Source organism: Zingiber officinale, chromosome 9B, assembly GCF_018446385.1.
Source record: "Zingiber officinale cultivar Zhangliang chromosome 9B, Zo_v1.1, whole genome shotgun sequence".
Taxonomy (NCBI): Eukaryota; Viridiplantae; Streptophyta; class Magnoliopsida; order Zingiberales; family Zingiberaceae; genus Zingiber; species Zingiber officinale.
The window spans coordinates 71,061,562-71,089,023 of record NC_056003.1 but is presented as its reverse complement, the minus strand read 5'-3'; the positions used below and the strand labels follow the sequence as shown (position 1 = coordinate 71,089,023).

At 40.3% G+C, this 27,462-nt stretch overlaps 1 protein-coding gene across 1 annotated transcript; it reads left to right on the top strand.

Annotated features, from left to right (window-relative positions):
* Nucleotides 1-315: 315 nt before the first annotated feature.
* Nucleotides 316-25,360, top strand: LOC122023050 (cellular nucleic acid-binding protein-like). Its single transcript, XM_042581148.1, has 4 exons — nt 316-446; nt 17,886-18,145; nt 18,196-18,200; nt 25,247-25,360. The coding sequence occupies exons 1-4, from the start codon at nt 316-318 to the stop codon at nt 25,346-25,348; spliced, it is 498 nt and encodes a 165-aa protein (XP_042437082.1). The 3' UTR covers nt 25,349-25,360.
* The last annotated feature ends 2,102 nt before the right edge of the window (nt 25,361-27,462 follow it).

The window sequence follows — 27,462 nt, the reverse complement described above, 5'->3', positions numbered from 1 at the left end:
TTAGGTATCAAATATTGCAAAGGAATATGAAAATACCTATATACTTCATAAAAGAAGGGAGGAATAGGAAATCGCGTATTAGCATAGAATTGGTCTTTGATGAAAAGAAGAAAGACTTCTGGAGGTGTATGAGGGTGAGCATAGGTGGAAAGGATTGCGATTTGGTGGTCATGGGAATGTGATAAGTCATTTTCATCTAATCCATCTCATCACGATTGAAATTTGACTCAGTGGAGGTATACCATAGTCCAAGAATAGCCAGGGGTGGAGAAGGGGAACACACCATTGGATAGAAGATTGAAATCTAAGATCAAAATGGAGAAAGACAAAAGAACTTACTGGAGAAAGATCACCGATGAGGAGCAGAGGGTAAGGAGTAATGGAGACGAAGATGAGAACGAAGGATACAATAAGATGAAGGAAGAAATTAAGGGTTTAAAGATCCTGTTGACGGTCATCCTGAGCCTTCCGATCAAGAGCTTGAAAAAATGAGGTTTAATCTTGACCGTCAAATTTGAAAAGGCAGCAATCACATCAGATCACAATAGTTGCTTGTCACATCACACATTCGGCGGCAGCGGATAGCAACATGTGGCATTCAACCATAGGTGGTATTAATGAGAAATGGCAGCATATAATTAAAAGATATGGTCAGCATACTTTATATTAATGGCTAAGGATTTGATCATTTTTCAAGAAATCATGATAACATTAGCAGCAATTAAAAGGCACTGAGTAGGGCTGCCATTCAGAAAAGAGATTAGAAGGAAGTTAACAAATGACTAAGTGTTGTTAGTGTCGGATTCGAGTGGCATCAACCTTAGAGTATGAGTAGCCAATCGGGAGAGAGGTCAGAAAGAAGTTAACAAGTGGCCAAGTGTCGTTAGTGTCAAATCCGAGCAGCATCCACCTCGAAGTATGAGTAGCCACTCGAAAAAGAGATTAGAAAGAAGTTAACAAACGACCAAGTGTTGTCAATGTCAGATCCGAGTGGCATCAACCTTAGAGTATGAGTAGACACTTGAAAAAGAGATCAGAAATAAGTTAACAAAACACCAACTATCATCAATGTTGGATTCGAGCGACATCAACCTCGAAGTATGAGTAGCCGTACGAAAAAGAGATTAGAAAGAAGTTAACAAATGGCTAAGTGTCATCAGTGTCAGATCCAAGTGGTATCAACCTCAGAGTATGAGTAGCCGATTGGGAAAGAGGTCAGAAAGACGTTAACAAACAGCTAAGTGCCTTCCATGCAGGATCCAAGAGCCATCAATCTCAGAGAAGAGATAAACTTTCAGGGAAGCAGTAAGAATAGTAATTATCATAGTCGAGCGGTGACTCTAAACCCTAATGCATCCAGCTTGGGAGATATTAGCTTCTTGACTGCAGTAGGAACAATGAATGTATAGCCGAGCGATGACTCTAAATCCTAGAATGCTAGATTAGGCAGAAGAGTCGTAATAAGATACTAATTATCCAGTTAGTCAGACTTATAGTCTCCATCGACTAGACTTGAGGGGAAGGCTTCTAATACGGTGATGAACCAAAGATAGGTCAAAGCAAGGAAGAGCGGCTGACGTGAAGGTCAAATTCAAAGCCGTCAAAGGCCTCAAACCATAGATTAGGCAAAGTTGACCCAACGGGCCTCCATGGCCGATTGGACATAACCGTCTGAATGACCATCCTTTGTAAACTTGCAATTGGGTTTACGAAACAAATAGTAAATTTCCCGACCCACCATCCCGAGCGATCGGAAGGCATGTCTAGTCGAACAAAAGATTGCCCTTCGACAATAGGAAAGCCGAGTGAAGGATATGCCAATAGCTTTGATCAGTACGACCAAGCTGGGATGTCCCTGCTGAGCAGCATCAGTTTGGCCAATAGTGGGACTCACCTACATATTCCATCGTACCCTTTTAAAAGTTTGTACCACCGACAACAGAACATGTCCAGCATAGAAATCGTACTTTGGAAGCTTTTAGTCTGTCATATCAGAGATTTGCTTGCGCATTTAAGGAAAGGTGTCAGAGACACTTTTTGACTTGTCTTTTCCTAGGATATTTTGGAAAACGTGCATACATTTTGAGATACGTGAATAAACACTACAGTGATACTATAAAAGGGAGTTTCTATCCACAGATTGAAGTATGTGATACTTTGTTATTCTACACGCTCAAACTATTGTTCATTATTACTATTATTCTGTATTGAGTTGAGGATTGACTTGAGTGTTAGAGGGTCAAGGCCGAGAAACTCTTCTTAGCCTGACACTAACGCTCTTGATTTTACAGAACAGTGAGGAGTCTTCATCTAGTCAATTGTCGAGTTATGTTCCCAGCCTACCATCTTTTTCGCTTTCGGTGAGGATCAATTATTATTATAATATCCTATTTTAAAATCAACATCAGATTTTCAAAATATAATACCATATTAATAGTGCTGATTAGTGCTGATTTTTGAGTTTATGCTATTTATGAAATGTAATATTATAATGGTTAACGGGAGGGAATAAAATAAAAAAATAAATGTGCTTTTTGGAAAAATTTAAAAGTTAGATGTGATTTTTTAAGAATTTTATAATTTTAATTGGTTTTTTTGGTCAATTATCGAAAACGAACACATGTCATACATGCTCTATGTCCAAAAAAAATAAAAAAAACTAATAATTTTAAAAATATGATGTCCTCGATGATGCATACAAATGGTCTATTGGAGCTTTTCTTTTTCCTGCTCTCAAAGTTAATTGATATGTTTGGCACGGACTGATATTTTTTTTATAATCCAGTATCTCGGCTTTCAACTTAATTAATACGGGAGGTGAGCAACCTTCTTTCATTGGTGCGAATGATTCCTCAACAACGTTTGATTATGTTTGTTATAATATTAGACTTATACATTCTTTTTACTTTTTGATAATCCAAACTTTGTCCGACTAATCCTAAAGTAAACAACCTTCCTAATTAACCTATCATATAAATCGGAAGCACAACTTTTGTAGACCTATATGTTCAAGCTTTTTAGGTAAATTGATCGGTGCAAAACTTTTAGTTTAGTTTTGATGTGGAAAAAATAATTTTTAGTTTATTTGTTTTCTCATTCATTTGTCTTCATTTACTTAAATTTGTGTTTCCTCTTAAGGAAAAGTCATATGCTCTATAATTGGAGTTAGGGAAAATTATTTATGAATTTGCAAGGCATTTGTTTAGATAAATTTGATAAAACACCACATCACTCAAATATATCAATCAATAATTTTGCATTTGGATTTTCACTAATTAAGAAGATGCGAGTAGGAGAGGGTTAACAAATAAAGACGAGTCAAGTAGAAAATAAAATAATTGGCATTGTATGATCAAAATCAGAGTTGTACATGCACACATTTCTTTCAAGTTTGTGCTCCTTAGTCATCCTCTTTGATTTTTGATCTTGTACCAACTTCTCTTGAAGGAGGAACCAACAACCACCATTCCTTTCTTCAATAGATCCTTTAGCGGCTTTGTCATATCCTCCATCACACTTGCTAAGATTCTTCTAGATGTTCAATTAAATGGAAGACGAGGGTGGCAAACTTGAGTAGTGGTTTGGCCGACACAACAATGCTTCTCGTAATGCACAATTAAAGAGAAACTATTTCACCTCGGGTAGTTTTACTACCCTTCTTTCGGGTGGCATAGTTGTTAACTGGAGGTGTGGTTGAGGTTCGGTCCCATTTCCGCTCGAACTTAATTCTTAATATAGATAATATTGAACAAACCATAGATAACCATTCAATTGGGACGTATTTTTGCATCCTAAGTAATTGATCAAGTCAAATAAAAGGATCTATACAAAAAAAAATTAAATATTAGCTGAATAAATGAAATTAGCAAGTTTAAATATTAGCAAGTTAAACTACACAATTACATTGAGATTAAGCACATAAATGTATTTGAATTGAGGGTGGCCTGAATGAGAATGTTAGGGCCGGGCCTCACAAAGTCAAAATAATGATAATATATGTAGGAAGATATGATGCCTGTGTGGTTTATTATTGTTATAATAGGATGGGTTGATAAGGGTGGTGGAAGCGAGTGAATCATCTTTTTTGCCATATGTGTGATTCATTATCACTATAATGGGATAAAAGATCAAATTTTGACGGACGTATGTTCTCGGAAAAAAGAACTTCTCCCATACCTAAGTCATTTGGCAGTCAGTTATAAGCTGACCGTGTGATTTATTTTCATTCACATAATCTGAGGACGGATTATGAGGGGTACCTGGTATAAACATAATTAACTTTTATTATAATTTGTTATTCGTTATCTATCTATTTAAAAAAATGGAAAATATAACCTATTGTGTCAAGATTAGAGTGGAAAAAAGTATATATAAACACATTAAAAATAAGCTAATCTAGAGTACAATGCTAACCCAAGTAAAATACTGCTTTTAATACCAAGTTCCAATTCCAAAGTTTTGTTGCTCCAATTGTTGGACATCGCTACATTGTAAAAGATTTATAACGTCATATTAAGAAGATGATTGGTTCATCTCCTTCAACGTATATTATGATTAAGAGCCATCAAGACATCAGTTACAAACTAATATTTTCTTCTTATAAATTTATGTGTCCAAGAGCATTCAAAGGGTGTGCATTGAGGAGATGATCGCAGGCAAAGTGAAAACATTCGGGCAACAGAGGGTTTTGGTTCATGAACTTTGCAAAGAGATTTTCGATATCGTTTCGTGATCGCTCTTCTGACATCAAGCAGTAACCAAGTTCGACTCGAGAGATCACTATGAGTTGTTTACATATTTTATTTTGTGTTTCATGTTGTTAGAAACAACAATGATATCAAAGCAGTGCCTTAATTCTAACAAATGCATGAAATTTGTCTCTTTTTCGAAAAAAAATCTATTTGCCATCGTCGCCAGGCAAGATTGCGACTAGGTCACAATCTTCCATAGCTATCGAGCCTCGAGAGGATGCTAGCTATCGGCTTCCATGGTTGGAGAGTGTCGACGACCATATCGGGAGGTCAACGATCGATAGTCATGACAACATCGTTCATTGCATCAGAAAAAGTAAACGTCATGGGCACGATAGAAAAGAGAAGAAGTTTAAATAATTAAACTAGATTTTAATCGATTCAAAAATCTACTTAATCGATTAAATTGGTGAATCATAGTAAATCTATGGTCTGTGTAATCGATTAATTTAATGTATTATACTAAATTTAATGGATTCGATTGAAGGAATTCTAATGGATTAAAATGAAATAAGAATTGTGAACCGTGAATCATGCATGTACGTGAATAATAAATCATGCATGAACATGTGTTTATTTATTTAAATAAATGATTGAGATTGATTAATTAATCTGTTAACTATTTAATCAATATAGAGTGATTAATTAAGGTTTGATTAATTGAAAATTGAACTGGATAAGCTTATGATTCAATCAAATCCATATCTTGTTTAAATCATTAGTTGATTTAAGCAGAACAGTTTGATTCAATAATAACTTAATTTGGTTCAAACTATTAGTTGGTTTAACTAAATCAATTTATTATTGAATTAATTGGGTAGTTTGAACACATGGGTTGGGCTAACTAAATTAGAATAGATTTGTTCTAATAAGTCAGATTTGATCAAATTATCTAATGAGTCAGATTTGATCAAAAATAAAGATTATATTTGTTCTAATGAGTCAAACTTAATTCAATGGGCATTTGATTGATCAAACGAACCTGAGTTTGATTAATAAGTCCGAAATTGACTTAAATGAGCTTAGATTAAATAATAACAGAATATAGGTAAAAAATCCCTGTCCAATTAGATTAGTTCTAACAAGGACAATGGACAAAGCTTAGGATCTAGATTCCTGATCAATCGGTCCAATGGGTCAGTCGACTTAAACTCCTAAAAATCAAGAAGATTTATTTTTCTTGATTTATAATGATAATTCTATGTCTGTATAAATTGAAGTAAATTGGTTTTGAGTAGTCAATTTTGTTTTGACTTATTTAATTTTAATTTTTCAAATGGCACAAATGATTACTATATTGACTCATCACAAAGTGCAGCGAAACCAGCTCAGGGAGGAAATTTAGGTGATAAAGTATCACTCTGCTTATGGAGTCAACGGACATGTTAGATGCTTGATAGATTATTTTGAAAACTTGAGCAAGAAGAGTTTCCAGTCCTAGACAGTTTTAGGATCTGGGCTTTGATGCAATCATTGCTAGAGTATCCTAGGGTGATAGCAGGCTATGAATAGGGTGTTAGTTAGAGCCCTAGAGCCAATAATATGATGATTGTTGTATGGACTCATTATATTATATTCCTATGTATATAAAGGCATTTGTTTTGGTTATTATACTTACTTGTATTGGTGCCAAATAACTAAGTATAATAGCATCCTTGAGTAGAAGGTTCTTATCTATATCAATCGATTGGTTGAATCGATAGTGAGATGATATAGAGAACACTACTCTTAATCATTTATAGTCAAGTATTAATATTCAGGGACAATGTTAATGCGACGAGACTAGCATGTAGGTCAACTCGATGACTTGATCTCAAAAGTCATGGATATAGAGATATCAAGTTGACACATGAGTATGCATTGGAGAATTATACTGAAAGACCTGCCATGAGATAGTATCATGGATCGTTATATGAGTTTCATATACTTTCTCATGTGGCTATTAGTATGACTATTACTCCTTGGACCTGAAGTCACCATGGTTCCCTACATAAGAAGTTGCATACTTTGGCTTCGTCAAACGTCACCCGTAACTGGGTGGACTATAAAGGCGATTACTGGGTATGTAACAAATTATGCGGAGGGATGTGACTGATGTAGATGGGATCTATCCCTCCTATATAACGGGAGTGACATCGTTATTCTTGATAGAGTGAGACCATTAAGTGCATGGCCATGCCCAAATGAGTCAATATGAGATATTGAGCTCATTTGATTATAGTGAGTCTACTTGGAGTTCAAGATTTAAATTGATCAGAGGATGACACCGTCTATGTCTCAAATTGATCAACCTATATGTCAAGGATAAAAGGACATTGTTATATATTATGAAGAGTCACAATTAGTAGTCACAAGGCAATGTTAGATCTCAACATTCTTGTAACTTGGGTAGTAATGATGTGTTGCTAGATACCGCTCATTACTTATGCTTCTAAATGGGTTTAGGAGCATTGCCAACGTTACAAGAACCTATAGGGTGTAACGCCCGCCCCTCCTGCTAGTAGGGCGGGGTTACTTTACTTAACTATTACTATTTGCGGAAACATACATGCATATTAAAATTTCTTTCGAAAGTAAACAGTAGAAATATCATGAAATCATGCGGGACAATAACATAATACACTTAGTTCATATCAATATAACAAAATAACATAAGCAGGTCTTTTATTTGTCTTAGCCGAGCCACTACCACACACATCTCCTTGCCTCTCCTGCAGCTCCCCAGTTCATCCATTCTTTGCCTTTATCTGCGGTACAAGGACAGTAAGCTATAAGCACACAGGCTTAGTAAGATCCTTTCCTACTCACAAAAACCATATATCAAAGCATAAACACATCAGCATATAACCATAGAAATATGATCATCTAACATCATATTGTGAATACATAGCATCATAACATATTATCTCATAAAGAACATCATGCTATATCATATCATAAATCATCATGTCATATAAATCATAAGGGCATAGCATGTCATATCATAAATCATAACATATCATCTCATAAAGAACATCATGCTATATCATATCATAAATCATCATGTCATATAAATCATAAGGGCATAGCATGTCATATCATAAATCAAAACATATCATCTCATAAAGAACATCATGCTATATCATATCATAAATCATCATGTCATATAAATCATAAGGGCATAGCATGTCATATCATAAATCATAACATATCATCTCATAAAGAACATCATGCTATATCATATCATAAATCATCATGTCATATAAATCATAAGGGCATAGCATGTCATATCATAAATCATATCATAAAAGATGTCTTTTAAAACATGTGTCATGTCATATGCAAAATGTCTTAAAACATATCATATAGTACTTGAAAATAATATCATCATGAGGGCCCGGCTTGTACCACATACATACATAAATGCGTGCAATCCCTAAGACAGGGTAGCTAGCCCCGAACCTACTAGGGATCTAGGTCCGTACTACGACCGTCGACATAGGGGCATACTAAGGAACCCATCCCTTTACTAGACCCGTTCATAGTCCGTCGACCTAGAGGCGCTTATGGAGCTCACCCTTGGTACAAGTCATACAAAGTAAAATAGCTTATCATGGTTTATGTCATAACATAGCATTTCATATCTTATCATATCATGAAGAGTTCTCTTAGTCCCCAAAGGGAAGCAACTCTTAGGCCTTCACTTATCATGTCATAAAGAGTGCTCTTAATCCCAACAAGAAGGGAAGCAACTCTTAGGCCTTTGCCTATCATATTATAAAGCATGCATATTTGGGCACATAGCACATCATAAAAGACATTATTATGCATGGATCATAAGCATACATAAATGAACATATTATTTGTCATATCATAAAGCATGCCTACTTGAGCACATAGCACATCATAAGAGACATTATCATGCATGATTCATAGGTATACATAAATGAACACATCACCTATCATAGAAAAGACATAATCATGCATGGAATAATTAAATAACATCTCTTAATTCATAACGTAGCATGTGAGGCACATCTAGGCTCCTAAACCCATTATGGCCGAAAGTTCAAGACTATGAACTTAAACTCTAAACAACATACAAGCATAAGAATCTCATGTTAACTTCATATCATATCATAAGGAAGGTCATAAGCATGTTAATCCAATTTTTAAGCTTTCCTAGGTCTTGATCCTTATCATGGACGAAAGTTCATGAAGAAGGAAAATAAACTCCAAACAACATACAAGCATGAATATCAAGATAACTTCATATCATATCATAAGGGGATCTATGAGCATGTTGTTGGTGCAACCTTAGGTCAAGGTTGACCTGGTTGACCAGACTCGAGTTGACTTGACTCGAGTTGTGTTTTGATATTTGACGAGTTATGTTTGACAATGGTTGTATCTTGATATTTGACAAGGATACAAGCTTGGGAGATTGTGGGTGCAACCCGTGGTCAAGGTTGACCTGGTGGACCCGAGGTGAGTTGACCTGACTCGGAAAAGTCCAAGCAGGGAGCTTGGCATGGGAAAAGTCCAAGCAGGGAGTTTGGCATGGTGAAAAGTCCAAGCAGGGAGCTTGGCACGGGAAAAGTCCAAGTATGGAAGCTTGGCACATGGGAAGTCGGAGAGGGCTCGATAGCTCGTTCTCCGGACTGTGGTCAGAGAGGGCTCGGGAGCTCGTTCTCTGGACCGGATGGAAGTCGGAGAGGGCTCGGTAGCTCGTTCTCCGACCTGTGGTCAGAGAGTGCTCGGGAGCTCGTTCTCTGGACCGGATGGAAGTCGGAGAGGGCTCGATAGCTCGTTCTCTGACCTGTGGTCAGAGGGGGCTCGGGAGCTCGTTCTCTGGACCGGATGGAAGTCAGAGAGGGCTCGGTAGCTCGTTCTCCGGACTGTGGTCAGAGAGGGCTCGGGAGCTCGTTCTCTGGACCGGATGCGGAAAAGTCCTGGTGAGTGAAGCCAGGCAGTTGTGAAAACCCTAGTGAGTGAAGCTAGGTGAAATTCCTGGTGAGTGAAGCCAGGCAGTTGTAAAAGTCCTGGTGAGTGAAGCCGGGCAAGGGAAAAATCCAGATGGATCTAGGGTGATCGGACATCTGGTGTTGGAAAGACCAAGTGGGTCAAAGGGATTGACCGGACACTTGTTGGGGAGTCTTAGTAGGTCAAGGGAGTGACCGGATGCTAAGCATGATGTACCAATAGGTCAAGGTTGACCGGATGTTGGTTTGGAAGGTTTGGGACTACGTTTGGGCAACAACCAAGCTCTGGATCGATCAGTGGATCGATCCAGTGATACACTGGGTATCTGGATCGGTCTGGTGACCGATCAGTAACCAAACAGTAGCCTACTGAGTGTTATCTGATCGGTCTGCAGACCGATCAGGAAACAACGATCAGAAGGCAAGAAGTTCGGGAGAAAAGCATGCTGATCGGTCCCAGGACCGATCAGAGGAAGCTCTGATCGGTCCCCAGGACCGATCAGGGTCTTGCTGGACCGATCAGGAGATGTTCTGATCGGTCCAGCCCTAGCCGTTGGCTCACAACGGCTAGTCTTCTGTCTTCTCTTCTTCGCAGGTGGATGCAGGTATAAAAGAGGGCTGAGGGCTTCTACAGTGCTCTCTTCGAAGCTTTTGCTTCTTCTTGATCTTCTTCTTGCTTCTGCAAGTGTTGTTCTAGAGATTTGTTAAGCTCGCTTTCGAAGCTTTGCGTGAGCTTCCTCGACTGGTTTCAGCTGCTGCTGTGATTCTGTGAAGTTGGTGCTTCATCTACAGATTTCAGTCGACAAAGAGAAGGCAAGTAAGCGAAGGTTTTACAGTTGTATTGTATTTTGCTTCTTGCTGTACATGTACTCCTTCTTGTTGTTGTAAGATTTTGTGGTGAGGTTTCTCCACCCACAAGGAGTATTTATTAGCCGGTTCTCCGTGGACTCATCCACCGACGGATTGATAGGGCTCGTCCACCTTACCGACACGCCGAGGAGTAGGAGTATCATCTCCGAACCTCGTTACATCTTCGTGTTGAGGTTTGCTTCTCCTTTTTCGTTTGTATTCGTTTTATTTCCGCTGCGCTAACCCTAATTGTAGAAAGAAACGAAGAATTTGGGGCGGCTATTCACACCCCCCCCTCTCTAGCCCCGATCATCGGTCCTAACAAGTGGTATCAGAGCGAGGTCGCTCTTCGCCTGATTAACACCCGAGGGAGCACAAGCTAGAGATGGATCAACTCGGAGAAGACATCACCATTCCACCTTTCTATGACCGTGACGACTTCGCGTATTGGAAGGTAAGAATGAGGTATTTTCTTATGACTAACCTTGAAAATTGGAGTTGTGTGCAATTAGGTTTTACTCCTCCATTGGATAAAGAAGGAGAACTTTTGGAGAAGAAGAAGTGGACGAAGGAGCAAATCCACCAATCAACCATCAATGATGAGGTAACGAAAATCATTGAATTTTCTTTACCTAATGATTTTTTGTGTAGGATAGGTGGATATAACGATGCCAAGGAGTTGTGGAACAACTTGGCCAAGTTCCATGAGGGGAGCTCCACTTCAAGCCATGAAGAGGAGTCAAGTGAGCTAAGTAGCTCACACCATGGAGATGTGGAATTAGAAGTTGAGGGTTACTCAACATCTAAGGAAGAAGAGGAGGAGAGTTCTTCCTCAAGATCGGAGCAAGAAGAAGAAGCTTCTATCTCAGGAAGGGATGAAGGAGAAAGCATACAACCATCCTCAACCCTAGGTAAATCAAGCATTTTAATTTCGAATAAATTACACATAATGTGCTTTGAGTGTAGGGAATATGGACATTACAAGAGTAAATATCCAAAGAGGATAAGGAAGACTCCACAGGCACCAAAAGTCAAGGAAGCCGGAGTCCCGATACGCAAGAGCAAGGAGCACGTGGTGTGCTTCCAATGCAAGCGAAGGGGACATTATCGGAGCCAATGTCCGAGGGGGAGGCAACCTCACAAGGACAAGAAGACGAGCACATCGATAGGGGGAGCTAAGGCAAATCCTAAGGTAATCTCTAAGGCACATTATTGCAATAATAATAAGTCACATGCTAGTAGCCTTATTGCTATTATTAATAATGGTGAGCATGATAACATTAGAAATCGATATACATGCTTAGGTGCCAAACATGTGAGCCTAGATAAGGATAACACTAGGAAAGCCAACCCTAGAATTAACCCATCTAAGGTTAAGGGAAACCTAGATAGGAATCCCAAAACTACTAGACATATGCCTAGGAGTACCTCAAAGAACAATGAAAAATTAAAAATTGAGGTATTAGAGAAGGAGAATCAAGTCTTGAGGTCAAGACTTGATACTTTGGAAAAGGCTCTTAAGAACTTGGAGAAGTTATCTCTAGGGTTTAAGGGTCAAAAACCAAAGACAAAGGACAAGAGAGGTTTGGGTCACAAACCTAAGTCCCAAATGGTCAAGCCCACTTATCACAATGTTCCATTCGATTATGGAACAAAATCTAGGGCTAGGAAGACCATCACCAAGGTCACAAGGGGAGTCACCCCTAGAGTTGATCTTGATGAGTCCCAAAGGGCCAAGGCTTTAAAGCCTAAGAGGGTCATTAGGAGGGTTGCTAGGGAAGTCATCCCTAGTGAATATTTAGTGAACCCAATGAGCTCAAATAGGTATTGGGTTCCTAGGAGCGTGATTTCATCATGCTAGATGAGTTAGGGTGTGCCAACCTTACTTGACTAGGTAGTTAACCTAATCATGTCAAAATGTGGCACTTTAGGAATTTTCAAGGTGTGATCAAGCCTTGAAAATGAAATTAAGAATTATTTCTAAGGTGATTAGGATGTGACAATCAAATTTGAGGAATTTTCTAGAGTCAATCTAGTTGGCACATAGTGATCTAAAAGTCTTGAGGATATGATTTTAGGTCTAATACACTTAGGAATATAGAATTTATGGCAAAATGGTCGAAATTATCAAAAATGGAAACTAAGGCTAGAATTAGGTATTTTCTATACCTTTACATGTTATTTTCCATATATTGTTTGCCATATGCCATGTCATGACATCATATTTAATCTATGATCATTTGAAATGTCATGATAATGCTTAGGTTATTTATATGTCATGCTTTATTTAAGTTTCATACTTTATGCCATGACATCATGACATTGGCACATGTTATTATGTATGATATCATTATATGCCATGTCATCATCTCTTCTCTTGCAAATCAATGAAATTGATTTAAGGATAAAAACATAATTTGATATGGAGATCAAATTGATGTTTAGAAACTACATGAGACCTTAGAATAAGATAACCTAAACTCATATCTCACATCAAAATTGACTTGAATGTGTTTGATACACCTTAGATGTGTGTGAGATATTAGGATGATGAGTTAGGATCAAGGTGCATGGTTCTTGTACCTAGATGAGCCTAATTCGAAATTGGGGATCATAGGGAAAGCTTATGTACAAGTCATGTACATTTAGCCCAAAGATTGTGGTCCTAAATTAAATGGTTTAAAATCATTTTAAAATTGATTTGAAAAACCTTGATGAAGCTTTTCTAGTGATAGCATTCATCATTGAACAAGTTGAATACAAAGATGAGTTAACTTTGAGCTATTTCAAAGACTTTTGAACTTTGTATCAAGTTTTGAAAATGAATGTTATTTTCGTAGAAAACTATTTTTCCTTGATAGTATATGTTATGAGGAATGTATCCTCAAAATTTCACAATTTTTGGAATTTTTTGTAATTTTCTAGAGGTTTTTGAATTTCGGGAGAAGAAAAATTCAGAAATCAGAAATCAGAGTTGTGGACCGATCAGAGGGGATTCTGATCGGTCCAGGGGTGCCTGGATCGGTCACCGTGACCGATCCAGGGAATCCCTGATCGGTCTGGTGACCGATCAGGGCGTGCCAAGTTGCTGAATTTCAATTGTTTGTCTGAAATTACAGCTATGGAAGTGGTGTTTTAGAGTTCTAAAGGTTTGAAACTCTCCAAGACATTGTTGGTGCAATGGTCAAGGGGGAGTTGACCTTTAGGGGGAGTTTTACCTATTAGTCAAGGGGGAGTTGACTTTTATGGGGAGTTTTTACTCCTAAAAGACTTGAGTGATATGGGATTATCACTAAGTTAATTGTTGGACCTTAGTATCAAGGGGGAAATTAAGAGTTTCAGTGAAAGGTATGGGACTTTCATTAGGAAGAAACTCTTGACCTTGATTCACTCTTTTTGATGTGTGTCAAAAAGGGGGAGAGTAGAAAGGAGAATGGAGAATGTCTAGAGAATGTTCAGGGAAGAACATTGGAAAACCTAAGTTAGGTTATCGGGTTAACCTAACTTGATTATGGGTTTGATTATGGGTTTTGTCAAACATCAAAAAGGGGGAGATTGTTGGTGCAACCTTAGGTCAAGGTTGACCTGGTTGACCAGACTGAAGTTGACTTGACTCGAGTTGTGTTTTGATGTTTGACGAGTTATGTTTGACAATGGTTGTATCTTGATGTTTGACAAGGATACAAGCTTGGGAGATTGTGGGTGCAACCCGTGGTCAAGGATGACCTGGTTGACCCGAGGTGAGTTGACCTGACTCGGAAAAGTCCAAGCAGGGAGCTTGGCACGGGAAAAGTCCAAGCAGGGAGCTTGGCATGGGAAAAGTCCAAGCAGGGAGTTTGGCATGGTGAAAAGTCCAAGCAGGGAGCTTGGCACGGGAAAAGTCCAAGTATGGAAGCTTGGCACATGGGAAGTCAGAGAGGGCTCGGTAGCTCGTTCTCCGGACTGTGGTCAGAGAGGGCTCGGGAGCTCGTTCTCTGGACCGGATGCGGAAAAGTCCTGGTGAGTGAAGCCAGGCAGTTGTGAAAACCCTAGTGAGTGAAGCTAGGTGAAAGTCCTGGTGAGTGAAGCCAGGCAGTTGTAAAAGTCCTGGTGAGTGAAGCCGGGCAAGGGAAAAATCCAGATGGATCTAGGGTGATCGGACATCTGGTGTTGGAAAGACCAAGTGGGTCAAAGGGATTGACCGGACACTTGTTGGGGAGTCTTAGCAGGTCAAGGGAGTGACAGGATGCTAAGCATGATGTACCAACAGGTCAAGGTTGACCGGATGTTGGTTTGGAAGGTTTGGGACTTGGTTTGGGCAAAAACCAAGCTTTGGATCGATCAGTGGATCGATCCAGTGATACACTGGGTATCTGGATCGGTCTGGTAACCGATCAGTAACCAAACAGTAGCCTACTGAGTGTTATCTGATCGGTCTGCAGACCGATCAGGAAACAACGATCAGAAGGCAAGAAGTTCGGGAGAAAAGCATGCTGATCGGTCCCCAGGACCGATCAGGGTCTTGCTGGACCGATCAGGAGATGTTCTGATCGGTCCAGCCCTAGCCATTGGCTCACAACGGCTAGTCTTCTGTCTTCTCTTCTTCGCAGGTGGATGCAGGTATAAAAGAGGGCTGAGGGCTTCTACAGTGCTCTCTCCGAAGCTTCTGCTTCTTCTTGATCTTCTTCTTGCTTCTGCAAGTGCTGTTCTAGAGCTTTGTTAAGCTCGCTTTCGAAGCTTCGCGTGAGCTTCCTCGACTTCTTCGACTGGTTTCAGCTACTGCTGTGATTCTGTGAAGTTGGTGCTTCATCTACAGATTTCAGTCGACGAAGAGATGGCAAGTAAGCGAAGGTTTTACAGTTGTATTGTATTTTGCTTCTTGCTGTACATGTACTCCTTCTTGCTGTTGTAAGATTTTGTGGCGAGGTTTCTCCACCCACAAGGAGTATTTATTAGCCGGTTCTCCGGGGACTCATCCACCGACGGATTGATAGGGCTCGTCCACCTTACGGACACGCCGAGGAGTAGGAGTATCTTCTCCGAACCTCGTTACATCTTCGTGTTGAGGTTTGCTTCTCCTTTTTCGTTTCTATTCATTTTATTTCCGCTGCGCTAACCCTAATTGTAGAAAGAAACGAAGAATTTGGGGCGGCTATTCACACCCCTCCTCTCTAGCCGCGATCATCGGTCCTAACACATGCTAGATTAAATTTTAAGATTCCTTGAACCCTAGAAATGTTCTTGGCCGAATGTTTCATGAAGAGGAAACCAAGCTCTAAGCAACATGCAAGCATCAATATCTAGCTAAATTCATATCATATCATAAGAGGATTCATGAGCATGCTAGGTTTAATTTTAAGCTTTCTTGAACCCTAAATTTGGATAATGGCCGAAACTTTCATGAAGAGGAAACCAAGCTCTAAGCAACATGCATGCATAAATATCTAGCTAAGTTCATATCATATCATAAGAAGATTCATGAGCATGCTAGATTTAATTTTAAGCTTCCTTGAACCCTAAATTTGTTCATGGCCGAAACTTTCATGAAGAGGAAACCAAGCTCTAAGCAACATGCAAGCATAAATATCTAGCTAAGTTCATATCATATCATAAGAAGATTCATGATCATGCTAGATTTAATTTTAAGCTTCCTTGAACCCTAAATTTGTTCATGGCCGAAACTTTCATGAAGAGGAAACCAAGCTCTAAGCAACATGCAAGCATAAATATCTAGCTAAGTTCATATCATATCATAAGAAGATTCATGAGCATGCTAGATTTAATTTTAAGCTTCCTTAGACACTAAAATTCTCCATGGCCGAACCATAAGGAACCATGTGTCTAGATTTCAAGCAACATCAAAACATGATAACCCTAAGTTAGCTTTATATCATATGCTAAGGAGAGTCATGAACATGTTAGATTAAGTTTTAAGCTCTCCTAGGTCTTTCATTCACATCATGACCGAAACCCTATAGTGTAATACCACTAGGTTCCAACACATACAAACATGCAAACACTTAGAATCTTTCATACCATTTCATAAAGAAGGTCATGAGCATGATCACCTAAATTTTAACCTCTCCTAATCCATTATTCATGTCTTGGCCGAACACCTTAGGAGCATGAAATTAAGTTTTAAGCAACATACAAGCATAAGAACACCAAACCAATCTCCTATCATAGCATACATATCATAGGGACATAGTGATCATGGTTAGTTTAGGTCTTAAGCTTTCCTAGGTCTTTCATCTACACTTGGCCGAAAGTTCAAAATCATAGATCTAGGTTTTAAGTTAGCATACAACATAAGAACATTAACTAGCTTCCTATACTAGGGTACTTATCATAAGAACCTAATGAACATGCTTATTTAGGTCTGGAACTTCCCTAAACCTTTTATTCATGTCTTGGCCGAACACCTTAGGAGCATGAAATTAAGTTTTAAGCAACATACAAGCATAAGAACACTAAACCAATCTCCTATCATAGCATACATATCATAGGGACATAGTGATCATGGTTAGTTTAGGTCTTAAGCTTTCCTAGGTCTTTCATCTACACTTGGCCGAAAGTTCAACATTGTGACCCTAGGTTTTAAGCATTCTAATCTTATGGAAAACATAAACAACTTGTACCACAGGTGAGGGAATACTTACATCGTTTCGCTTGTTGTTCCTAAAGAAAGTGGTACCCTTGTGAGGAGGAAGAAGGAGCTTCTCTTCCTAGTTCTCCCTTTTGTTTTTTCTTTCTTGTAAGGAGGAAAACTTGAGACTCCTTCTTAGGAATTAGTTTTCTTGGAGAGAAAACATTAGCTTGGATTTTAGAAATGAGGGCGAGAGAGCTCTATGTCTCGGTGAAGAAGGAAGAAGCACTACAAGAAAAATGTCATTCAACAACACACAAACGACAACGGTTTTATATCAAACCGTTGTCTTTTTGCCTTTTAACAACGGTTTTAACAAAAACTGTTGTCTTTTAGTAATTTTTTTGGCCTATGACAACGGTTTTTAAAAATCGTTGTCTATTTATGTTTTTTTGAGGATACAACAACGATTTTTAAAGGGTACGACAACAGTTTTTTAAAACTGTTGTCTATGTGCGCTTTTTTGGGATTGCGACAACGATTTTTAAAAACCGTTGTCTATTAAGTGTTGTTGAATGTGATTGTTTTTTCTTTTGCCACTTTTTCTCCTTCGTCATTTTTCTGTCTATTAAGTGTTGTTTACGCCTTGTTTTTTTCTGTCTCTTTCCCAAAATCCTACTCTTCGCCGCCTCCTCCTCACCGCCCTCTTCGTCGCCTCCCTCCTCACCGCCCTCTTCGTCACCTCCCTCCTCACCACAGCGGCGAAGCATCCTGGTCACAGCTGCCTCCTGGTGACCTGAGACTCTGTAACAATTGCTACAAACAAGGGCATCTCGCCGCAGACTGCACGAACGAGAAAGCATGCAACAATTGCAGGAAGACAGGGCACCTCGCTCGTGATTGCATAAACGAGCTTGTCTGTAATCTCTGCAATGTCGCAGGGCATGTAGCTAGGCAATGCCCAAAGTCAGGAACGCTTGGTACCTTTGGAGGTGGCTTTGGCGCCTGTGGCTTTGGTGGTGGGTTTCGTGGTGGGTACTAAGATGTCATCTGTCGGAACTGCAATCAGGTTGGGCATATGAGTCGGGACTGCATGGGTGCTCTAATGATTGTTAGGATCTCTTCGTACGCGGCTAGAGAGGGGGGGTGTGAATAGCCGCCCCAAATCACTCGTTTCTTCCTACAATTCGTTAGCGCAGCGGAAAAATAAACTAGAAACGAAAGGAAGAATATCAAACCTTAACACAGCGATGTACGAGGTTCGGAGATGATGCTCCTACTCCTCGGCGTGTCCATAAGGTGGACGAACCCAATCAATCCGTCGGTGGATGAGTCCCCGGAAAACCGGCTAATAAAAACTCCTTCTGGGTGGAGAAACCTCGCCACACTTGTTTGCAACAGCAAACAGGAGTACAAGTTCAAAGAATAAGCAAGAAATACAATAAGAATACACAAGCACTCTACCAATCTTGCTTTCTCGTCGACTGGAGTCCGGATGAAGCAGCAGCTTCAAAAACCCTAACAGCAGCAGCTGTTCCAGTCGGGGAAGCTCACGCGAAGCTTTCGGGAGGAACTCAACAGAGCTCTTATCGCAGCCCACAAATCTTCAGCAGAAGAGAAGAAAGAAGGAAGAAGAAGCAGTATCGCAGCAGCAGCCCTCGACCCCTTTATACCTGCGAAGAAGACACAGCAGAAACTAGCCGTTGCTACGCAACGGCTAGAACCTGGACCGATCAGGCCCTGTGCTGATCGGTCCCCGGACCGAGCGGAAGGCTTCACTGAGAGTTGCCCAGCGCGCGGTGTGGAATCTGAACGGTCCCGGGCCCGATCCTACCGCAGGGGGTAGCGTCTGTCCCGGGGACCGAGCAGGCTCCATGCTGATCGGTCCCCAGACCGATCAGTAAGCCCACACCTTCGTTTGTTATCCGATCGGTCACCGGACCGATCAGATACACAAACGTATCGCAGACCGATCCAGAGCTTGGTTTTTGCCCAAACCAAGTCCCAAACCTTCCAAACCAATATCCTGTCAACCTTGACCTATTGGTACTTCATCCCTAGCATCTGGTCACTCCCTTGACTGCTAGAATTCTCGCCAAGTGTCCGGTCAATCCTTTGACCTACTTGGACTTTTCTCAACACCGGATGTCCGATCATCCTTGATTTATCTGGATTTTCCCTTGCCGGCTTCACTCACCGGGACTTACCGGCTTCACTCACCAGATTTCCACACCGCCTAACATCCCAGTTAAGACTTCCCGGCTTCACTCACGGGACTTTCAACGCCTAACATCCAGTTAGGACTTCCCAGCTCCACCAGGACTTTTCCACACTGCCTAACATCCCAGTTAAGACTTTCCCACTGCCTGGTTTCACTCACCAGGACTTTCTACATGCCTAACATCCCAGTTAGGTCTTTTCCTCGTGCCAAGCTCCCTGCTTGGACTTCTCCGTGCCAAGTCTCCATACTTGGACTTTTCCAGTGCCAAGTCTCCATACTTGGACTTTTTCCCGTGCCAAGTCTCCACACTTGGACTTCTCGCGTGCCAAGCTCCCTGCTTAGACTTTTCCAGTGCCAAGTCTCCATACTTGGACTTTTCGCGTGCCAAGCTCCCTGCTTGGACTTTTCCCGAATCAGGTCAACCAGGTCAACCTTGACCTAAGGTTGCACCTACAATCTTCCAAACACCTATTATTGTCAAACATCAAGAATAGAACTCTCTCACGAGTGTCAAACATCAACATGCAACTCAACTAGGTCAACCTTGACCTAAGGTTGCACGGACAATCTCCCCAAGTCAAACATCAAAATATAACTCGAGTCAAGTCACCTCGAGTCGGGTCAACCAGGTCAACCTTGACCTAAGGTTGCACCAACAATCTCCCCCTTTTTGATGTTTGACAAAACTCATAATCAAGTTAGGTTAACCCGATAACCTAACTTAGGTTTTCCAACCATCTTCCAATGTCCAATGTTCTTTCCTTGAACATTCTCTGGACATTCTCCCCTTAGGTTAACCCGATAACCTAACTTGGGTTCTCCAATAATTCTCCCCCTTTTTGACACACATCAAAAAGAATTCCAATGTTCTTCCTCGAACATTCCTTGACATTCTTCCCCTAGCTTAGGTTAACCCGATAACCTAACTTGGGTTCTCCAATAATTCTCCAATGAACACTCTCCCCTTTTTGACACACATCAAAAGGAGAGAATCAAGGTCAAGAGTTTCCTCCTAATGAAAGTCCCATACCTTTCATTGAAACTCTTAATTTCCCCCTTGATACTAAACTCAACAATCAACTTAGTGACAATCCTATGTCACTAATCCTCACAAATCTTTAAGGAGTAAACAAAACTCCCTCTCAAAGTCAACTCCCCCTTGACAATTAGTTAAAAACTCCCCCTAAAGGTCAACTCCCCCTTGACCATTGCACCAACAATGTCTTGGAGAGTTTCAAACCTTTAGAAACCCGAAACTTAACTCCCACAGCTGAAATTTCAGACAACAGACTGAAATCAGGCAAGTTGGCACGCCCTGATCGGTCACCAGACCGATCAGGGATTCCCTGGATCGGTCACAGTGACCGATCCAGCATCCCCTGGACCGATCAGGCTACCTCCTGATCGGTCCACAAGTCTGATATCAGATTTCTGATTTCTTCTCCCGAAATTCAGAAACCTCTAGAAAATCACAGAAAATTTCAAAAATTATAAAATTTTGAGGATACATTCCTCATAACATACACTATCAAGGAAAAATAGTTTTCTATGAAAATAACTTCCATTTTTCAATCTTGATACAAAGTTCAAAAACTTTGAAATAGTTCAAGTTTAACTCAACTTTGTATCACAATGTTCAATGATGAATGCTATCACTAGGAAAGCTTCATCAAGGTTTTTCAAATCAATTTTAAAATGCTTTTAAAACTATTTGAATTTAGGACCATAATCTTAGGGCTAGATGTACATGACTTGTACACAAGCTTTCCCTATGATCCTTAATTTCTTGAATTAGGGTCATCTAGGTACAAGGACAATGCACCTTGATCCTAACTCATGATCCTAACATCTCACACGCATCTAAGGTGTATCAAACCACATTCAAGTCAATTTGATGTGAGATATGGGTTAAGGTCAACTTAGGCTAAGTTCTCGTGCATTTTCTAAACACCAATTTGATCTCAATATCAAATTATATGTTTGTCCTTAAATCAATTTCATTGATTATAATGCAAGAGATGATGACATGGCATATAATGATATCATAAGTAAAAATATGTGCCAATGTCATGATGTCATGGCATAAAGTTTGAAAACTTAAATAAAGCATGTCATATAAACTAGCCTAAGCATTATCATGACATTTCAAATGATAATAAACTAAATATGATGTCATGGCATGGCATATGGCAACCAATCATGGCAAGTTAGCACAAATAAAATACCTAAATTCCCTATCTAAGTATCCTTAGCCTTAGCTAACTTAAAATCTAACCCTAGATTGCCCATATATCCCTAAGAGAAAACCAAAATCCCAATTATGGTATTTCTCTCGATTTTCTTGAATTGTGCTAAATAAGATTAAAATCGATATTTTTCAAATATGGCACAATTTACTCTTCAAGGAGTAAATAATAATTCTTTTTCATTTTCAAAGGTTATCAAAACCTTGAAAATGCTCCTTGAGTGTCAATTTCCTCAACGTTGGGTTAACTACCCTTCTAATTGGTGTTGACACTCTCTAACCCATCTATGGGATAGAGAAGATGCTCCTAGGAACCCAATACCTATTAGAGCTCATTGGGTTCACTAAATATTCACTAGGGATGACTTCCCTAGCAACCCTCCTAATGACCCTCTTAGGCTTTGAAGCCTTGGTCATTTGGGACTCATCAAGATCAACTCTAGGGGTGACTCCCCTTGTGACCTTGGTGGTGGTCTTCCTAGCCCTAGGTTTTGTTCCATAATCGAATGGAACACTATGATAAGTGGGCTTGACCACTTGGGACTTAGGTTTGTGACCCAAACCTTTCTTGTCCTTGGACTTGGGTTTTTGACTCTTAAACCCTAGAGATGACTTCTCCATGTTTTTAAGAGCCTTTTCTAAATTATCAAGTCTTGACCTCAAGACTTGATTTTCCCTCTCTAATACCTCAAGTGTTAATTTGTCATTTTCTCTTGAGATATTCCTAGGCATGTGTCTAGTCTTCTTGGGATTTCTACCTAGGTTTTCCTTAACTTTAGAAGCGTTAATCCTAGGGTTGGTATTTCTAGTGTTATCCTTACCTAGGCTAACATGTTTTGCTCCTATGCACATGTATTGGTTCCTTAAGTTAACATGCTTATCATTATTAACAATTGCAACAAAACTACTAGCATGAGTTTTATTAGAATTACAATAATGAACCTTAGAGATTACCTTAGGGTTTGCCTTAGCCCCCCCTATTGATGTGCTTGGTTTCTTGTCCTTGTGAGGTTGCCTCCCCCTCGGACATTGGCACCTATAGTGTCCCCTTCGCTTGCATTGGAAGCACACCACGTGCTCCTTGCCTTTGCGTATCGGGCCTCCGGCTTCCTTGACCTTAGGCGCCGGTGGAGTCTTCCTAACTCTCTTTGGACATTTGCTCTTGTAATGTCCATACTCCCTACACTCAAAGCATAATATATGTAATTTGCTCGAAATTAAAGTGTTTGAGTTACCTAGGTTTGTGGATGGAGATGAGCTTTCTTCTTCATCCCTTCCGGAGGTAGATGCCTCTTCTTGCTCCGATCTTGAACAAGAGCTCTCCTCCTCTTCTTCCTTGGATGTTGAGTAGCCCTCAACTTCCAATTCGCTTCCTCCATGATGTGAGCTACTTGGCTCACTAGGCTCCTTTTCATGGAATTTTGCCAAATTGTTCCACAATTCCTTGGCGTTGTTGTACCTATCTATCTTGCACAAAACATTATTAGGCAAAGCAAATTCAATAATTTTTGTTACCTCGTCATTGATTTCGGATTGTCGGATTTGCTCTTTCGTCCACTCCTTCTTCTTGATAGGTTTTCCTTCCTCATCCATCGGAGGGGAAAACCCTTCTTGTACACAAAACCAATGTAACATATTAGTTCTAAGAAAATACATCATCCTTACCTTCCAATATGTGAAGTTGTTGTGAGACTCGTAGAAGGGTTGAATCGTGACATCTTCTCCATAGAGATCCATCTCTAGCCCGTGCTCCCCCGGGTGTTGATCCGTCGAAGAGCGGCCTCGCTCTGATACCACTTGTTAGGATCTCTTCGTACGCGGCTAGAGAGGGGGGGGGTGTGAATAGCCGCCCCAAATCACTCGTTTCTTCCTACAATTCGTTAGCGCAGCGGAAAAATAAACTAGAAATGAAAGGAAGAATATCAAACCTTAACACAGCGATGTACGAGGTTCGGAGATGATGCTCCTACTCCTCGGCATGTCCGTAAGGTGGACGAACCCAATCAATCCGTCGGTGGATGAGTCCCCGGAAAACCGGCTAATAAAAACTCCTTCTGGGTGGAGAAACCTCGCCACACTTGTTTGCAACAGCAAACAGGAGTACAAGTACAAAGAATAAGCAAGAAATACAATAAGAATACACAAGCACTCTACCAATCTTGCTTTCTCGTCGACTGGAGTCCGGATGAAGCAGCAGCTTCAAAAACCCTAACAGCAGCAGCTGTTCCAGTCGGGGAAGCTCACGCGAAGCTTTCGGGAGGAACTCAACAGAGCTCTTATCGCAGCCCACAAATCTTCAGCAGAAGAGTAGAAAGAAGGAAGAAGAAGAAGAATTTCGCAGCAGCAGCCCTCGACCCCTTTATACCTGCGAAGAAGACACAGCAGAAACTAGCCGTTGCTACGCAACGGCTAGAACCTGGACCGATCAGGCTTCAGCCTGATCGGTCTGGGGCTTGCCTGATCGGTCGCGGGGACCGATCAGGCCCTGTGCTGATAGGTCCCCAGACCGATCAGAAGGCTTCACAGAGAGTTGCCCAACTCTCTGTGTGGAATCTGATCGGTCCTCGGACCGATCCCAGCGTCCCTGATCGGTCCCGGGGACCGATCAGGCTCCATGCTGATCGGTCCCGGGACCGATCAGTAAGCCCACAGCCTTCTGTTTGTTATCTGATCGGTCACCAGACCGATCAGATACACAAACGTATCACTGGATCGGTCTGCAGACCGATCCAGAGCTTGGTTTTTGCCCAAACCAAGTCCCAAACCTTCCAAACCAATATCCGGTTAACCTTGACCTATTGGTACTTCATCCCTTGCATCTGGTCACTCCCTTGACCTGCTAGAATTCCTCACCAAGTGTCCGGTCAATCCCTTTGACCTACTTGGACTTTTCTCAACACCAGATGTCCGATCATCCTTGATCTATCTGGATTTTCCCTTGCCCGGCTTCACTCACCAGGACTTTCCACCTGGCTTCACTCACCAGGATTTCCACACTGCCCAACATCCCAGTTAGGACTTTCTCACTGCCTGGCTTCACTCACCAGGACTTTCCAACTGACTAACATCCCAGTTAGGACTTCCCACTGCCTGGCTTCACTCACCAGGATTTTTCCACACTGCCTAACATCCCAGTTAGGACTTTCCCACTGCCTGGTTTCACTCACCAAGACTTTCTACCTGCCTAACATCCCAGTTAGGTCTTTTCCTCGTGCCAAGCTCCCTGCTTGGACTTCTCCGTGCCAAGTCTCCATACTTGGACTTTTCCAGTGCCAAGTCTCCATACTTGGACTTTTTCCCGTGCCAAGTCTCCACACTTGGACTTCTCGCGTGCCAAGCTCCCTGCTTGGACTTTTCCAGTGCCAAGTCTCCATACTTGGACTTTTCGCGTGCCAAGCTCCTTGCTTGGACTTTTCCCGAATCAGGTCAACCAGGTCAACCTTGACCTAAGGTTGCACCTACAATCTCCCAAACACCTATTCTTGTCAAACATCAAGAATAGAACTCTCTCACGAGTGTCAAACATCAACATGCAACTCAACTAGGTCAACCTTAACCTAAGGTTGCACGGACAATCTCCCCAAGTCAAACATCAAAATATAACTCGAGTCAAGTCATCTCGAGTCGGGTCAACCAGGTCAACCTTGACCTAAGGTTGCACCAACAATGATCTGCCATAACTGTGGCGGAAGGGGGCATATGGCCTACGAGTGCCCATCAAGTAGGTTCATGGACCGTGGGTTCCGAAGGTACTGAATGCCATATGCTTTTCCATCCGCCAACTGATCTTTTTAATGCCATATTTTCAGTATTGTATTCTCTACATATTTGATACTTAGTCCATTTAAAGACCATTTAAGAAACTTGAACATCCAGGCCGTAGAGAGGGCTCATATTTCTTGTCTTTGGTGATAATTATTGGATGCACTGTATCAGATATCTTTTTCATATTTGATGTGCCGTTCACAGACGTTTAGACCTATAGCATATTCATGCAGACGGTTTTGATATTCCGTCCAATCTCCGTGCCTGAATCATGCCCGATTCAGGGGGCATCCAAAAGTGAGCCAGTCGTGGATAGAGTTGTGCACGAGGAGTTAGATAACATATCATCTTCCTTCATGCAAAGTCGATAAATTGTAGGTATATTTCATTATTTTTTCAAAAAAGAAATTAGAATCATGTAATGCTTAAACTATTTGGTCAGGAAAATAAATTATTGCAAGGTGAATGTCGACTAGGAATGACTATGCTCCAAGAGATAGAGAATCTGTAGGCATCCAGGCCCATGTCATGCATCAACTTCACATCTTCCTGCCAACAAGAAAAACCAAAATTTTATATGCCTACAGTTCACAGGATTACATAATTGCCTAAAAAAAGAGTAGAATTAGATACTTGTTTTCCACCAATGTGCATAGTCATTCATAAAAAAGAGCATAATGAAATTATTATCACTTGTCTTTAATGATCAACTAATGCTCTTCACTCTTCAGTCCTTACTAAAATGATTAAGATATTCTAAAGTTAGATTTCAGCCTAATGAAGAATGTTCTTTGTGACTGTACAATAGTGCAAGCAGAGCAATTAAATGTGCTAGTTGTTGTAAGATTTTTACTGAAAATGTGTGATAATACATATAGTTTGTCAGGAGTAGGTTTATTTGCTGAAATCACTCATTTTACAATTTAACAACATTTAGGAAGTGCATTTCTCGGTGCTCTAGCATTATGTTTAGGCAAACTTATGGAATTAATTTCTATTTTTTTATCTAACAGAAGTGTTAAGTAATTATCTTTACAACCTTTTATTCTTGGACTTTCGTTTACAAAAGTATTTATCCTCTATTGATGGTAATTTTCTTAGCAGATGAACTATCCAATCTGGCTAACCGGTCATTGTGCATACCTAGTCTTAGCGTTCATCTTTATTTTTAAATTAATAATAAAAGATTCAGTTTAATTCTAGTCAATCAGTGTCAGTTCCAGGATTGTGGATACTATTTTTGTGCCATCATCAGACAATCTAATTCAAGTTTATGATTGCTTCCAGGGTCATTTTGATGATGTTGAAAGAGCACCTATCTTGCTATCTAAACCCCCTAAGGAGACCAAAGAGATGGTAATTTTCTTGTTCTGTCTAAATTTGGCAACATTAAGATATATAAATTGAACACTTCTAAGTGGGAACAATGTCATAATGGACTTTTTAACAGGATGAAAATAAGAGTAAGAAGGGTCTTGCCGAGATATATGAGGTTCGCTGCTTCATTCATGCAAATCATTTTTATTAATCAGCTAATGTGTGATACATAGACTATGCTCACTTCTCTCTCTCTCTCTCCTTTTTTTTTTGTAATTTAGGAAGAATATGCGCAGAAGACGGGTCTAGCTCCAGCTCTTCTTTCTGTAACACCCACTAAGCTTTTAAGATAAATATGAGAATGATGATTTTGCCTTAGAAAAATATTAGTAGAATGTTGAACCAAAAAGAAATAAAAATAGGGAATGGTCAAGGATTGAACCTTGAACCTCTCATGATGTAAATGATAAGATTAATGGGTAATAACCAGTTGGGATAAGAATAATATATTGATAGCAAAGGAGGGAAACTCATGATAAGGATGAGAGTAAAAGCTAGCCAAAAGAAAACAAGAAAAGAACAAGAGAAAGGCAACTTGCCTTCCTTCTTTTCTCTCCCTCTTCCTCTCTCTTTTTGCCGTGACTTAAAGAGGAACATTAAGGGGATTCATTCCCCCTTGTTTCATCATGAATGATGAGAACAAATAAATAAATAAAATAAAAAGAAAAAAATGAAAAAAAGGGCTAAGGGAGAAGGAAAGCAAAAACCAAGTTTGCTACCTCTTCCCC